The sequence below is a fragment of the Anguilla anguilla genome, chromosome 2 (assembly GCF_013347855.1).
Source record: "Anguilla anguilla isolate fAngAng1 chromosome 2, fAngAng1.pri, whole genome shotgun sequence".
In the NCBI taxonomy this organism is placed as follows: Eukaryota; Metazoa; Chordata; class Actinopteri; order Anguilliformes; family Anguillidae; genus Anguilla; species Anguilla anguilla.
In genome coordinates, this window is record NC_049202.1 from 73898951 (window position 1) to 73912722 (window position 13772).

At 52.0% G+C, this 13772-nt stretch overlaps 1 protein-coding gene across 1 annotated transcript in view; it reads left to right on the forward strand.

Moving 5' to 3' along the window:
• lmf1 (lipase maturation factor 1) overlaps positions 1–10774 on the forward strand; it is a 54469-nt gene extending 43695 nt beyond the window's left edge. Inside the window, exons 8-11 of the mRNA XM_035400428.1 lie at positions 4381–4534; positions 4992–5175; positions 7212–7324; positions 9932–10774. Coding sequence (XP_035256319.1) covers positions 4381–4534; positions 4992–5175; positions 7212–7324; positions 9932–10106 — 626 coding nt within the window. The 3' untranslated portion in view covers positions 10107–10774. The remainder of the gene's footprint in view (positions 1–4380; positions 4535–4991; positions 5176–7211; positions 7325–9931) is intronic.
• Positions 10775–13772: the final 2998 nt, after the last annotated feature.

Genomic DNA, 13772 nt, shown 5'->3' on the forward strand with positions numbered 1-13772 from the left:
CCCCAATTTCCCCCTGCCTCTAAACCAGAGATACCCCAACTTCCCCCTGCCTCTAAACCAGAGGTACCCCAACTTTCCCCTGCCTCTAAACCAGAGGTACCCCAACTTTCCCCTGCCTCTAAACCAGAGGTACCCCAACTTTCCCCTGCCTCTAAACCAGGGGTACCCCAACTTTCCCCTGCCTCTAAACCAGAGGTACCCCAACTTCCCCCTGCCTCTAAACCAGAGCTACCCCAACTTCCCCCTGCCTCTAAACCAGAGGTACCCCAACTTTCCCCTGCCTCTAAACCAGAGGTACCCCAACTTTCCCCTGCCTCTAAACCAGAGGTACCCCAACTTCCCCCTGCCTCTAAACCAGAGGTACCCCAACTTTCCCCTGCCTCTAAACCAGAGGTACCCCAACTTCCCCCTGCCTCTAAACCAGAGGTACCCCAACTTCCCCCTGCCTCTAAACCAGAGGTACCCCAACTTTCCCCTGCCTCTAAACCAGAGGTACCCCAACTTCCCCCTGCCTCTAAACCAGAGGTACCCCAACTTCCCCCTGCCTCTAAACCAGAGGTACCCCAACTTTCCCCTGTTTCTAAACCAGAGGTACCCCAACTTTCCCCTGTTTCTAAACCAGAGCTACCCCAACTTCCCCCTGCCTCTAAACCAGGGGTACCCCAACTTTCCCCTGCCTCTAAACCAGAGGTACCCCAACTCTCCCCTGCCTCTAAACCAGAGGTACCCCAACTTTCCCCTGCGTCTAAACCAGAGATACCCCAACTTCCCCCTGCCTCTAAACCAGAGATACCCCAACTTCCCCCTGCCTCTAAACCAGAGGTACCCCAACTTTCCCCTGCCTCTAAACCAGAGGTACCCCAACTTTCCCCTGCCTCTAAACCAGAGATACCCCAACTTTCCCCTGCCTCTGAACCAGAGGTACCCCAACTTTCCCCTGCCTCTAAACCAGAGGTACCCCAACTTTCCCCTGCCTCTAAACCAGAGGTACCCCAACTTTCCCCTGCCTCTAAACCAGAGGTACCCCAACTTTCCCCTGCCTCTAAACCAGAGATACCCCAACTTTCCCCTGCCTCTAAACCAGAGATACCCCAACTTCCCCCTGCCTCTAAACCAGAGGTACCCCAACTTTCCCCTGCCTCTAAACCAGAGATACCCCAACTTTCCCCTGCCTCTAAACCAGAGGTACCCCAACTTTCCCCTGCCTCTAAACCAGAGGTACCCCAACTTTCCCCTGCTTCTAAACCAGAGGTTCCCCAATTTCCCCCTGCCTCTAAACCAGAGGTACCCCAATTTCCCCCTGCCTCTAAACCAGAGGTACCCCAACTTCCCCCTGCCTCTAAACCAGAGGTACCCCAACTTTCCCAGGCCTCTAAACCAGAGGTACCCCAACTTTCCCCTGCCTCTAAACCTGTTGTCTGGGTACCTGCCCCCCTGTTGTCTGGGTAACTGCCCCCCTGTTGTCTGGGTAACTGCCCCCCTGTTGTCTGGGTACCTGCCCCCCTGTTGTCTGGGTACCTGCCCCCCTGTTGTCTGGGTAACTGCCCCCCTGTTGTCTGGGTAACTGCCCCCCTGTTGTCTGGGTACCTGCCCCTCTGTTGTCTGGGTAACTGCCCCCCTGTTGTCTGGGTACCTGCCCCTCTGTTGTCTGGGTACCTGCCCCTCTGTTGTCTGGGTAACTGCCCCTCTGCTGTCTGGGAAATCTCCCCTCACATGGCTCCTAGCTGCCCCCATGGAGGTAAAACTTAGTGGCCGGTCACATGGGAAACCTGAGACTTCAATCACACACACACAACACACACATACACACCCCCCCACCCCCTCCGCACCCCCTACCCCCCACCCTATCCCCCCCCCTCGCTGGATTTGTGGCAACATTATGGAGAGGCTGAAATGAGTGTGTGCTTCATAAACAGAACTGCAGGAAGCATTTGAGCCTAATGTCGGTTTAATCAGCCTTTATTAATACAGACTTCACCCCACAGAGCTCAGTCTGAGAGAGAGAGAGAGAGAGAGAGAGAGCCGGGGGGAAGGGAGTAAGAGACAGAGTCATAGAGAGGAGTGGGAGAAAGGTTGAGAGAGGGAGAGGGAAGGACAGAGGCAAGGAGAGAGGGAGAGAGAGAGACAGACAGACGGACGGACGGAGAACGAGAGGGTAATTAATTGAGTATGTCATTGGAAGTGGCCGGGCGGTTTGTTTAGGGTTTGGCTAATAGGCCCCAGTGGGCTCGCTAACGCTTTCTAAGGCCTCTGCGCAGCGATCGCTCCATTAAACGGCTGTAAAAAAATATAGAAATAAAATTCTGCGGATCTCACTCTGGCGTCTGCGTTTTGAATTAAACCGGAGGCCGGGGAAGGGGGCCGGGGGGGGGACGGGGGGGGGGACAAAAAGACGAGAAGGAGAAGAAAGAAAGAAGTCCAGACGTTAGTCACAGAAATAGGGGGGTCTCGGGTTAGCATGATTAGCGTTGGTCTCTGTCCTGAGGGCGTTCGTACGGACCTGGCCAGACGCCGGCTCCACGTCCGCACACAAGCGGCTCGTGTTCAGCTCTGCGTTCCGCGTTCGACGGGCTCGTCCTGCCGCGAGGTGCTTTTCCGGTGATGAAGGTCACGTCATGTCCTCGTTCGCCGATGATGATGAAGGGTATCCCTTCGCTCCGGGCGGTCCTGCTGATCGCTGACTGTGCCTGGTGTGCGTGTGAGCAGCACGCAGGTGTGAGCAGTACCTGGGCGGATAAGCAGCGGCTGGTGATGCCCGTCAGTGTGGCCGGCGTGTCTCACCGTCTACGCTCACAGAACCGACAGCAGCTGGGTCGGCCTTCAAAGACGCTGTCGTTCCGCCAAACGCATCTCCCAAACGAGGACGGGTCGAGCCGACCGGTCCTCGCTGAACGTGTGGGGTGTACTCAACGCCTTCCCTGGCTCAGATTCTGTTTGCTGGACACAAGAGTGAGGCAAAATAACAGCGGGAGAAATTTGGGGTATAGTGTGGAGATGTCGGGGTCTTGTGTGATGAAGTGTCCCGTACCAGCCAGAGTACCCACCCCCCCCCCCCCCCCTGCCCAAACCGCTCTTCGGCTGGGCCCACATTATATGGACCCCTTTGACGTGATTTTGGGGTCTCATAATTGAGTTAGGGAGGTGTTTGCCTGTAACTCGATACAGTGCCTGTGTTTAGCGTGTGTGTGTGTGTGTGAGCGTGTGTGCATATCCGTGTGAGTGTGTGTGTGCGCATATCCGTGTGTGTGTGTACGTGCGTGTGTGTGTGTGTGTACGTGTGTGTGAGTGCGTGTGTGTGTGCGTGTGTGTGTGTGTGTGTGTGTGTGTGTGTGTGTGTGTGTGTGTGTGACACAGCCCCAAAGCCCCAGCAGCTGTGGGTTGAGGGCGGTGGATTAGTAACTGAGCGGGGAGCACATGGTCTGATCCGCGTGGAACTCCCTCTGCCCATGCTGTGCTGACATCAGCACCCAGCTGGTGGGCCGGGGGGGGGGGGCACGGGGGGCACGGGCCTCCAGCTGTCTCTGCCCTAAGCCCTGCCCGTCCACTGACCCCACCAGCCACCCCCCACCTCCCCATCACAGCCGTGCTCACACACACACGCGCGTGTGAATGACTGTATGAAGTGTGGAGACAGACAACGCTGGCGGTGCTGACGGTGTTTGAATGGAAGGGTGGAGTGGGCTCCTAAAACATCCTACGGCCCAGTTTATGAATGAACACGTTTACACATTCATAAGGTGATGCCCAGTGTTCTGAGCTGATGTACAGTGTTCTAAGGTTATGTACAGTGTTCTAAGGTGATGGTTGGAGTTCTGCAGTAAGTCTGGGTTTGGAGTTCTAAGGTGATGGTTGGAGTTCTGCAGTAAGTCTGGGTTTGGAGTTCTAAGGTGATGGTTGGAGTTCTACAGTAAGTCTGGGTTTGGAGTTGTAAGGTGATGGTTGGAGTTCTACAGTAAGTCTGGGTTTGGAGTTCTAAGGTGATGGTTGGAGTTCTGCAGTAAGTCTGGGTTTGGAGTTGTAAGGTGATGGTTGGAGTTCTGCAGTAAGTCTGGGTTTGGAGTTGTAAGGTGATGGTTGGAGTTCTACAGTAAGTCTGGGTTTGGAGTTCTAAGGTGATGGTTGGTGTTCTGCAGTAAGTCTGGGTTTGGAGTTCTAAGGTGCTGGTTGGAGTTCTGCAGTAAGTCTGGGTTTGGAGTTGTAAGGTGATGGTTGGAGTTCTGCAGTAAGTCTGGGTTTGGAGTTCTAAGGTGCTGGTTGGAGTTCTGCAGTAAGTCTGGGTTTGGAGTTGTAAGGTGAAGTATGGAGTTTTACAGTAAGGCTGGGTTTGGAGTTCTAAGGTGAAGTACCCGGTTCTGAGGCTAGGTGTGCTGTTTGTCTCAGGTATGCTGGTGCGGCGAGCTGTTAGTGTGTCTCTGGCTGTCCTAATTGGTTACCTGAGCGTTCCCGTGGTGATGAACCTGCTCAGCTCCAGACAGGTGATGAACACGTCCTTTGACCCTCTCCGCATCGTCAACACCTACGGAGCCTTTGGCAGGTATTACCCTCACACTGCTTTTATATAACTGTCATTTACATAAACCATAAAACACACACACACACACACTCATACACATACAGACATACACATACAAACACTGACTCGCACATATGCATGCACACACACACAGTATGCAGACTCACACAGAAGTATATGCACAGATGTGCGCAGATATGCTAATAAATAAAAAGCATGTAAATTCTGTACTTGTGGCCCACCAATGGGGCTCTCTCTCTCTTTGCCATAACTGGCCAAACCCAAACCAAACCACACTGCTGCTTTCTACAATATATTCAATGTCATACCCTTCTCTCTCTCTCTCTCTCGCCCTCTGTCTCACTTTCTCTCTCTCCCTGCCCACCCTCCTCTCTCTCCCCCCCTCTCTCTCTCTCTCTCTCTCCCTCTCTATCTCCCCCCTCCCCCCTCCCCCCTCCCCCCTCCCCCCTCTCGGCAGCATCACTAAGGAGCGCACTGAGGTGGTGTTTCAGGGCACGCTCAGTAGTGACCCCGCTGACCCGGCGGCCTTGTGGGAGGAGTACGAGTTCATGTGCAAACCGGGGGGCCTGCATCGCCGGCCCTGCCTCATCTCCCCCTACCACTACCGGCTGGACTGGCTCATGTGGTTCGCTGCCTTCCAGGTGAGAGGGCGGGGCCTGCTGGAGCCACACCCCCTGTCCCCATCCCCATCACAGCTACAGGTCAGAGGTACAGATAGTTAAAATTACAGGTCAGAGGTACAGGAAGTTACAACTACAGGTCGGAGGTACAGGAAGTTACAACTACAGGTCGGAGGTACAGGAAGTTACAACTACAGGTCAGGTACAGGAAGTTAAAACTACAGGTCAGAGGTAGAGAGAGTCAAAGCTACTGTATAGGTCGGAGGTACAGGAAGTTAAAACTACAGATCAGAGGTACGGGAAGTTAAAACTACAGGCCAGAGGTACAGGGAGTCAAAGCTACTGTACAGGTCAAAGGTACAGGAAGTTAAAACTACAGGTCAGACATACAGGAAGTTAAAATTACAGGTCAGAGGTACAGGAAGTTACAACTACAGGTTGGAGGTACAGGAAGTTACAACTACAGGTCGGAGGTACAAGAAGTTAAAACTACAGGTCAGAGGTACAGGAAGTTAAAACTACAGGTCAGAGGTACAAGAAGTTAAAATTACAGGTCGGAGGTACAAGAAGTTAAAACTACAGTTCAGAGGTACTGGAAGTTAAAACTACAGGTCAGAGGTACAGGGAGTCAAACCATACTGGTCAGGAGTACAGGAAGTCAAAACTTTAGGTAAGAGCTGCTCCAAGTCAAAGTCAAAGGTAAAATTTGTCCATTCTTCATAGTACCAGGTTTGCAGTTCTGTTCTGAGGGGTTGTGTTCCACATTTTTAAACCACAAAAGTCATTTAAATTAATGATGGTTTTCCTGATCTCAGTCCCAGTGCCTAAATCTGCTCATTAGCCATTTCACCCTGTTTTACAGCAGGAGAGTTGGGCTATGCTCTTTCTTTAAGGGGCTGCGTTTGAGACCTGCTACGACTCTCTTAGGCGTGCTTGAGAGAGAGAGAGACCCACACACACACACACACCTCATCTTGTTTTAGCACCCCTCAAACGCACAGCCATTGCACTGTTTTAAAATTAAAGTGCACCCCAGTTGCCGTCAGGCCTGGGGGTGAGTGGGGGTGGGGAGGGGGGCGGGTGGGGCGGCGGGTGGGGGGGGGGGTTGCAGTGTTGAAATTGACCCTCGGTAGTCACACTGGTTCTGAGTGTCTGAAGGTGGGCCTCGCTCCAGTCTGGGCGCTGCCGTTGAGGGCCTTGGAGATGAAGAGAAGCTTCAGGCCCACACGTCCGTAATAAAAGAGGGGAACTGCGTGCGGGAAAAACACGGGGAAATATAACGAAATGTGTGGAGTGGGGAAAATAAAGTGGGCCTCGCAGAGCTGCCCTGCATCCGGTGATCGTATGAATCATTCGCGCAGAGCTCTGCGTGCTTCTGCTCTCTGTATGGGGGCTTGGACATCCTGTCCAGTCATCTGTGCGTTCTCAACGAGAGCCAGACGGACACAAAATCTCTGTGTTTCCTGTCTGTGTGCGAGACCACTGTGAGCTGCATGTAACCTGTAGCTAGGTTCTGAGTCTACATGTTATGTGTAGCTGTGCTCTGTGTGTAGCCTGTAGCCGTGCTCTGTGTGTCTGTGTGTTGCCTGTAGTTGTGCTCTGTCTCTGTGTGTAACCTGTAGCTTTGCTCTGTGTGTCTGCGTGTAACCTGTAGCTGTGCTCTGTGTGTGACCTATAGCTGTGCTCTGTGTGTCTGTGTGTAACCTGTAGCTTTGCTCTGTGTTTCTGCATGTAGCCTGTAGCTGTGCTCTGTGTGTAACCTGTAGCTGTGCTCTGTGTGTAGCCTGTAGCTGTGCTCTGTGTGTAGCCTGTAGCCGTGCTCTATGTGTCTGTGTGTTGCCTGTAGTTGTGCTCTGTCTCTGTGTGTAACCTGTAGCTTTGCTCTGTGTGTCTGGGTGTAGCCTGTAGCTGTGCTCTGTGTGTGACCTGTAGCTGTACTCTGTGTGTCTGGGTGTAACCTGTAGCTGCGCTCTGTGTGTAGCCTGTAGCTGTGCTGTGTGTGTCTGGGTGTAACCTGTAGCTTTACTCTGTGGTATACTCTTTATTGTCTCCCTCAGACCTATGAGCAGAATGAGTGGGTGATCCACATCGCAGGCAGACTGCTGGCCAATGACTCCTCCATCCTCTCCCTCCTCCAGCACAACCCTTTCCAGGGCAGGGCGACGCCCAGGTGAGTCACACCCCATACAGGTTCTGTTAGAATTCCATGGCAGGCCTAACCTCCAGGTTAGCTCTCTGTGATGTGTGTTCTCCTCCAGGGAGGTTTGGATGGTGCCCTGGACCAGCGATTCTCAGCTCTGGTCCTGGACTACCTTTCTGTATACAGTATGTTACATTACATTACAATACATAATATTAAATAATGTTACGTTACATTACATTACATTACAATGCATTATATTAAATAATGTTACATTACAGGACATTACTTTAGAATACATTGCATTACATAATGTTGCATTATAATGCATAAAGTTACATTACATTACAATACAATACAGTAGAATATATTTTATTGCATTATGTTACATGACAGTAGTCTTCATTACGTTATGTTACTTTACATTACGATAGTTTTCATTACATTAAGTTACATTACGATGTACCGTGGTACATTACATCTTTGGCATTCAGCAGAACCTGTTATCCAGGGGGTCTTGGGAATGACGTGCTGTAAGACCCCGGGGGGGGGGGAGAGTGTAGCCCCAGGAGGAACAGCAGGTGCAGGAAATGCAGACTCTATTGCCCGCGTGTCAGCCTGTCTCTGCTGACTTCCATTCCAACCTAAACTGAAATTGCCCGAGCGTAAAGAGATGTGCTTTCTTTGTAATGAGGTACTTTTGATGTGGAATGAGCGGCTTGTTTTTTTGCTCGTACTGAATGCCACATTACATCAGAAACGGGTTTTAATTTTACGAATTCTGGGTAAACGGACACATAGCTGAGGATCTGGGTGCTTTTTGCACACTGCACTCTTCAGCAGTACACACCCTGCGCTGATCTGCTCCGTCCTTCTTTTCTATTAGGACCATCACTCCCCCACTCCTCTCCAATACATTCAACCCCTCTCTTTAATTCAGCCAACTCACGCACGCACGCGTATACACACACGCACACACGCGTACACGCACGCACGCGTATACACACACACGCGTATACACACACACACAGACACACACACGCACACAGACGCACGCACGCACACACAGACACACACACACGCACACACACACACACAGACGCATGTGCATGCACACACACACATACACACACGCACACACACACACACACACACACACACACACACACACAGACCCGCACACACACACACCCTCAGCTCGGCTCTAATACCCGTCTCTTTTCAGCGTTCCCTCTCAAACTCCCGGCTGTTGCCGGGGGCGACAGCTGCAGGCGCTCTGTGACCAATCTCAGCTGTCGGGGGGCGGGGTTTGGAGGGGGGAGTGTTAGTGGAGTGTGGCTGGTGCAAACGGGGGGGGGGGGCCTAAGATCCTAATACCCCCTCTGTTGTGGGGGTCACACAAAGTGCTGATGTGCGGAAGACTAGGGGTGTGAGGGACAGCTGCATGTGTGTATCCTGCCCTGTACCCCCCCCCACACACACACACCTGCACCCCCTAATCGCCTCTCCTCTATGTCCACCCCTCTCTTCCCAAAAATATAACTGTCCAATCCCTCCGTGTCAACATAAGTCAGCCAGCTGTACCACTGCACCCCCAATACCATACCCCCCCACGTCTGCCCCCTCTCACCGTCCATCTCCCAGAGCTGACTGCCTAATCCACCACATGGACTTTCCCCCCCCCCCCCCCCCCCCACCCCCAGAATATCACAGCCACCACGCTCCCCATTTCCCTTGGTCAGTTAGGGAGTGGGACCACAGCTGCAGGTTTCAGGTACAGCTGTTCCAGCTGTTTCAGGTACAGCTGTTCCAGGTGTTCCAGCTGTTTCAGGTACAGATGTTTCAGGTGTTTCGGGTGTCTCAGGTACAGCTGTTCTAGGTGTCTCGGGTATAGCTGTTCCAGGTGTTCCAGATGTCTCAGGTACAGCTGTTCTAGGTGTCTCAGGTGCAGCAGTTCCAGCTGTTTCAGGTGCAGGTGTTTTCAGAGTGAGGATTTGAGAGTGATTTGAGAGTCATTGCCAGACTCCTCTGATCTCGCTGCCCTTGCATTTGAGGAGGATTTTACTTTTCGTTTTTAGGTTCGTAATTCACAGATCTGCTCGCTAGGCTGCGCCGGCTCAATTTATCGCTTCCTTTATCGCGGCTGAACTTTTTACCGTACCGCGAAACTGTCTTCGTTTTATGAGTCACTCAGGACACATTTCTGCTGAGTGATTTAATGTAGTATTCATTACGGTGTAGCAGACTCCCACTCAGCAGAGTCTTCATAACGTTTGCCAGCCCTGAAGTGCGGAGCGTTCAGAGAGAGGGGGGACCTCGCTGGTTGGTTTCTGATCATTCCGTAGTTTACTTCTGCAGCACATTAGCTCCCTCGTGTGGTGGTTATTGGTGTCACATGCAGGTAATATTTGACTGAATTCCTGCAATCTTTCAAATTCTCAGCTCTCTCTCTCTTTCCCTCCTTCTTTTTCTCTGTCTCTCTCTCTCTCCCTCCCCCTCCATCTCTCTCTCTCTCTCCCTCCCTCCCTCTCCCTCTCTCTCCCCTTCTCTCTCTCCCTCCCTCTCTCTCTCTCCTTCCCTCCCTCTCTCTCTCCTCCCTCCCTCCCTCCCTCTCCCTCCCTCTCTGCCCTGGTGCAGGTGGGTTCGAGGAGAGCACTTCAGGTACCGGTTCAGTGAGCCGGGAGGGGCGAACGCGGCCCAGGGGAAATGGTGGATTCGGAAGCGCCTGGGGGCCTACTTCCCCCCCGTGGACCTGGCCGGCCTCAGGAAGTACTTCCAGTCTCGCAACTGGCCCCACCCAGACGTCCACTGAGGCCCCGCCCCCACGGAGCACACCTGGACACCTGAGACGCTGTGACCACTGTGGCCTTAAAGTCCTTTCCCTGCCCTTCCCCGCAGCCATTAATGTTCCCCTTTCATAATTAGAGGTGGCACCCCCATTTCCTGAATCTGCTCGAGAGTTCCTGTATCTGTCCTGTAATTTTTTATTTATTTTTTTTTTTGCCACTGAAGATTGCCGTCCTTCTCTCTGCGTCTGTGAAAAGCTGATTACAGAAAAAAAAAAGAAAAAACAGACCCGATACAAAATACTAATTTGAGTCATTTAGAATCAGCGGCTGTGGCTTGGACCGACCTTGAGGCAGGTGAATGTGTTTGTGCACTCTTGTCTCTGACTCGGTAGCTCTGGGGCGCGGAGTGTGTGGAGGCTGCCGCCCTCTCGGTACAGTGTGACATCTTTGATGGCAGTGGTGTTCCGTGTGCCAATGGCACGGACGGGGGGGCGGAGCTGGAGGAACAGGGAAGCCGACGGGGTGCCCAATCAGCACCACAGATTCTGAAGAGGCACCAGATCTTCAGTTCCACATTCTTAAAAACCCTGTGCAAACGAAATCATCCTTTTTTAAGACGGATGTATACCAAGAACCAAAGGAAACAAATACTGTGATAGTGAGCAGATTAAAAAATAATTTGTTATTGAAAGTTGATTTCATTTTTTTTATCCCGAAGGCTCCCGCCTCGCTGCTGGGCCAGCCAAGACGTTTGTTATTCTCTTGCGGACGGACGGCAGAATCGCTCGGCGTGGCCTTTTGGAGACAGCGTGTTTACAGCGTAGTTAACGCGGCGTTTATGTTTTACGAGATCAGCAGCGCGTCTTGTTTGGTTAGCTGCCAAGACGCAGAAAAGTTTCAGGAACAGACATGCCTTATCGCCTCTCCAGCTCTTGATTTTCGAAACTTTACGTCATGACGAAATGCATTATCTATACCCGCTTATCCTGAGCAGGGTCCATCCATTATCTATACCCGCTTATCCTGAGCAGGGTCCATCCATTATCTATACCCGCTTATCCTGGGCAGGGTCCATCCATTATCTATACCCGCTTATCCTGAGCAGGGTCCATCCATTATCTATACCCGCTTATCCTGAGCAGGGTCCATCCATTATCTATACACGCTTATCCTGGGCAGGGTCCATCCATTATCTATACCCGCTTATCCTGGGCAGGGTCCATCCATTATCTATATCCGCTTATCCTGAGCAGGGTCCATCCATTATCTATACCCGCTTATCCTGAGCAGGGTCCATCCATTATCTATACCTGCTTATCCTGAGCAGGGTCCATCCATTATCTATACCCGCTTATCCTGGGCAGGGTCCATCCATTATCTATACCCGCTTATCCTGAGCAGGGTCCATCCATTATCTATACCTGCTTATCCTGAGCAGGGTCCATCCATTATCTATACCCGCTTATACCCGCTTATCCTGGGCAGGGTCCATCCATTATCTATACCCGCTTATATATACCGGGCAGGGTCCATCCATTTTCTATACCCGCTTATCCTGAGCAGGGTCCATCCATTATCTATACCCGCTTATACCCGCTTATCCTGGGCAGGGTCATGGGGGGGGGGGGGGGGGCAGAGGCAGGAATACACCCTGGACAGGCCGCCAATCTATCGCAGGGCACTCACGCCATTCACACACACACACACACACACACTCATATCTATGGGCAATTTAGAGGAGTCTCCAATTGGCCTACCTGCATGTCTTTGGACTGTGGGAGGAAACCCACGCGGACACGGGGAGAACATGCAAACTGCACGCAGAAAGGCCTAAAGCCGAGATTCGAACCCACAACCTTCTTGCTGTGAGGCGACAGTGCTACCCACTGCACCACCGTGCCGCCTGTATGTCTGTATCATGTGGCTCAATGAACAGGGCAAAGGGGAAAAGGGGAGAGATCGCACTGGGTCTTTATCATTGGCAGCGCTGTCTCCTGACCACTGGAGCAGGACATCTGGTGAGTCTGTAGGATCTGTGCCAGTGACCTGTCAGTACCCAGCATGCCTCTGTTCGACGGCTCTCTCCCTTAACGCACACCGCTGCTGCCGTGTCTGTTGTCATTTTTGTTTTATTTTCGTATTATTTGCAAACAGAAACTGTAATAAGCCGTCCGCCCTGCACACCCCCCCCCCCCCCCCCCCCCCCGCAATGTCATTATACCCCTCTCGGTGTGACGCATCAGAAAGGAAAAATGGAACATAAATAATCCGTCTGCTGCGGTAAAGCCCTGTGAATTCGCACGTCCTGCCGCGCGCGCCTGTGATTGAGAAAGATTGGGAGCGGGAGTCCTGTGCGCCTCCAGAGCCGGGAGCTGATTGGCCGACGGCGCCGAGAGAGCCTGAGACCGGCCGACGCCCGTTTCTGTCCGAGCCGGCGTGACCTGGCTCATAAACAGAAGCTGTGCTGCAGCCGGTGATTATTATTATTATTATCATAATCATAATCATAATAATAATATCAGTAATAACGGTGTTGATGCTGGTCGTTATTCGCACGGCTCCAGCGGGTGCAGGGGTGAGAGTGAGCTCGGCAGGGTGGGCATGTCTCTCCGTCATCCTGTTCTGTGCCGCGGAAGCAGTGTAGTGATCAGATCCCCCACTTTCGGGAGGGACAGATTCTGGTGTTGGGGTCACATAAATCAGAGGTTCTCCATTTTTTCATCGCAAGCCCCCCCCCCCCCCCCCCCCGCGATGACCATTGATCACTGGCTGAAATACACTATATGACCTAAAGTATCTGGACACCGCTTAGTCTGGGGCTGTTTGTTTTTTTGTGGCTTGGGCTAGGCCCCTTAGTTCCAGTGAAGGCAAAAGTGACAGCATGCAATCACATTCTAGATGATTCTGTGCTTCCCCAACAGTTTGGGGAAGGCCCGTTCCTGCTTCAGCATGACAACACCCCCAGGCACACAGCGAGGTCCATATGGAAATGGTTTTGAAGAACTTGACTGGCCTGCACAGAGCCTTGACCTCAACCCCATCCAACACCTTTGGGATCAGTTGGAAAGCCAACTGTGAGCCAGGCCTAATCAGCCAATCAGTGCCCGACCTCACTAATGCTCTTCTGGCTGAACTGAAGCAAATCCCCGAAGCAATGCTCCACCATCTAGTGTAAAGCATTCCCAGAAGAGTGGAGGTTGTTATAACAGAAAGATGTGTGATCCAATGCTACTCGGTAATGTAATGATTGAATTGGTGGCGAGGCAGGGGGGAGTGCGAATGCTTTTTAACGGCACCAACAAACACGGTTAACATTGCGTGGGCAAGCTCAGATTGCTCACATATTTACAGAAGCTGTTCCCCCTGGCCAGCGAGGCTCTGGGTTAGCAGGACTCTGGCGGTTATATAAACTGTGTTACTTCACGGCACAAGTGAACGCATGTAGACGTTGTCCTCTTGAAACAAGAATAAACACATGTTATGCAAATTGATGTGCATTAAATTATTTTATTTTGAAGGCAAAACAAGAGACGCCCTCTCCAGACTGGCCTCTACCAGGAACGGGACTGTCCATAGTAACATTTATTACCCAATAGGTGTAACACGCACATGTTCTCAGTACGCGTGGTTTAGGGCGTAAAAACCAAAGACCTAGAGAACGATAAATGCCCCGCAATCACAATTTCAGA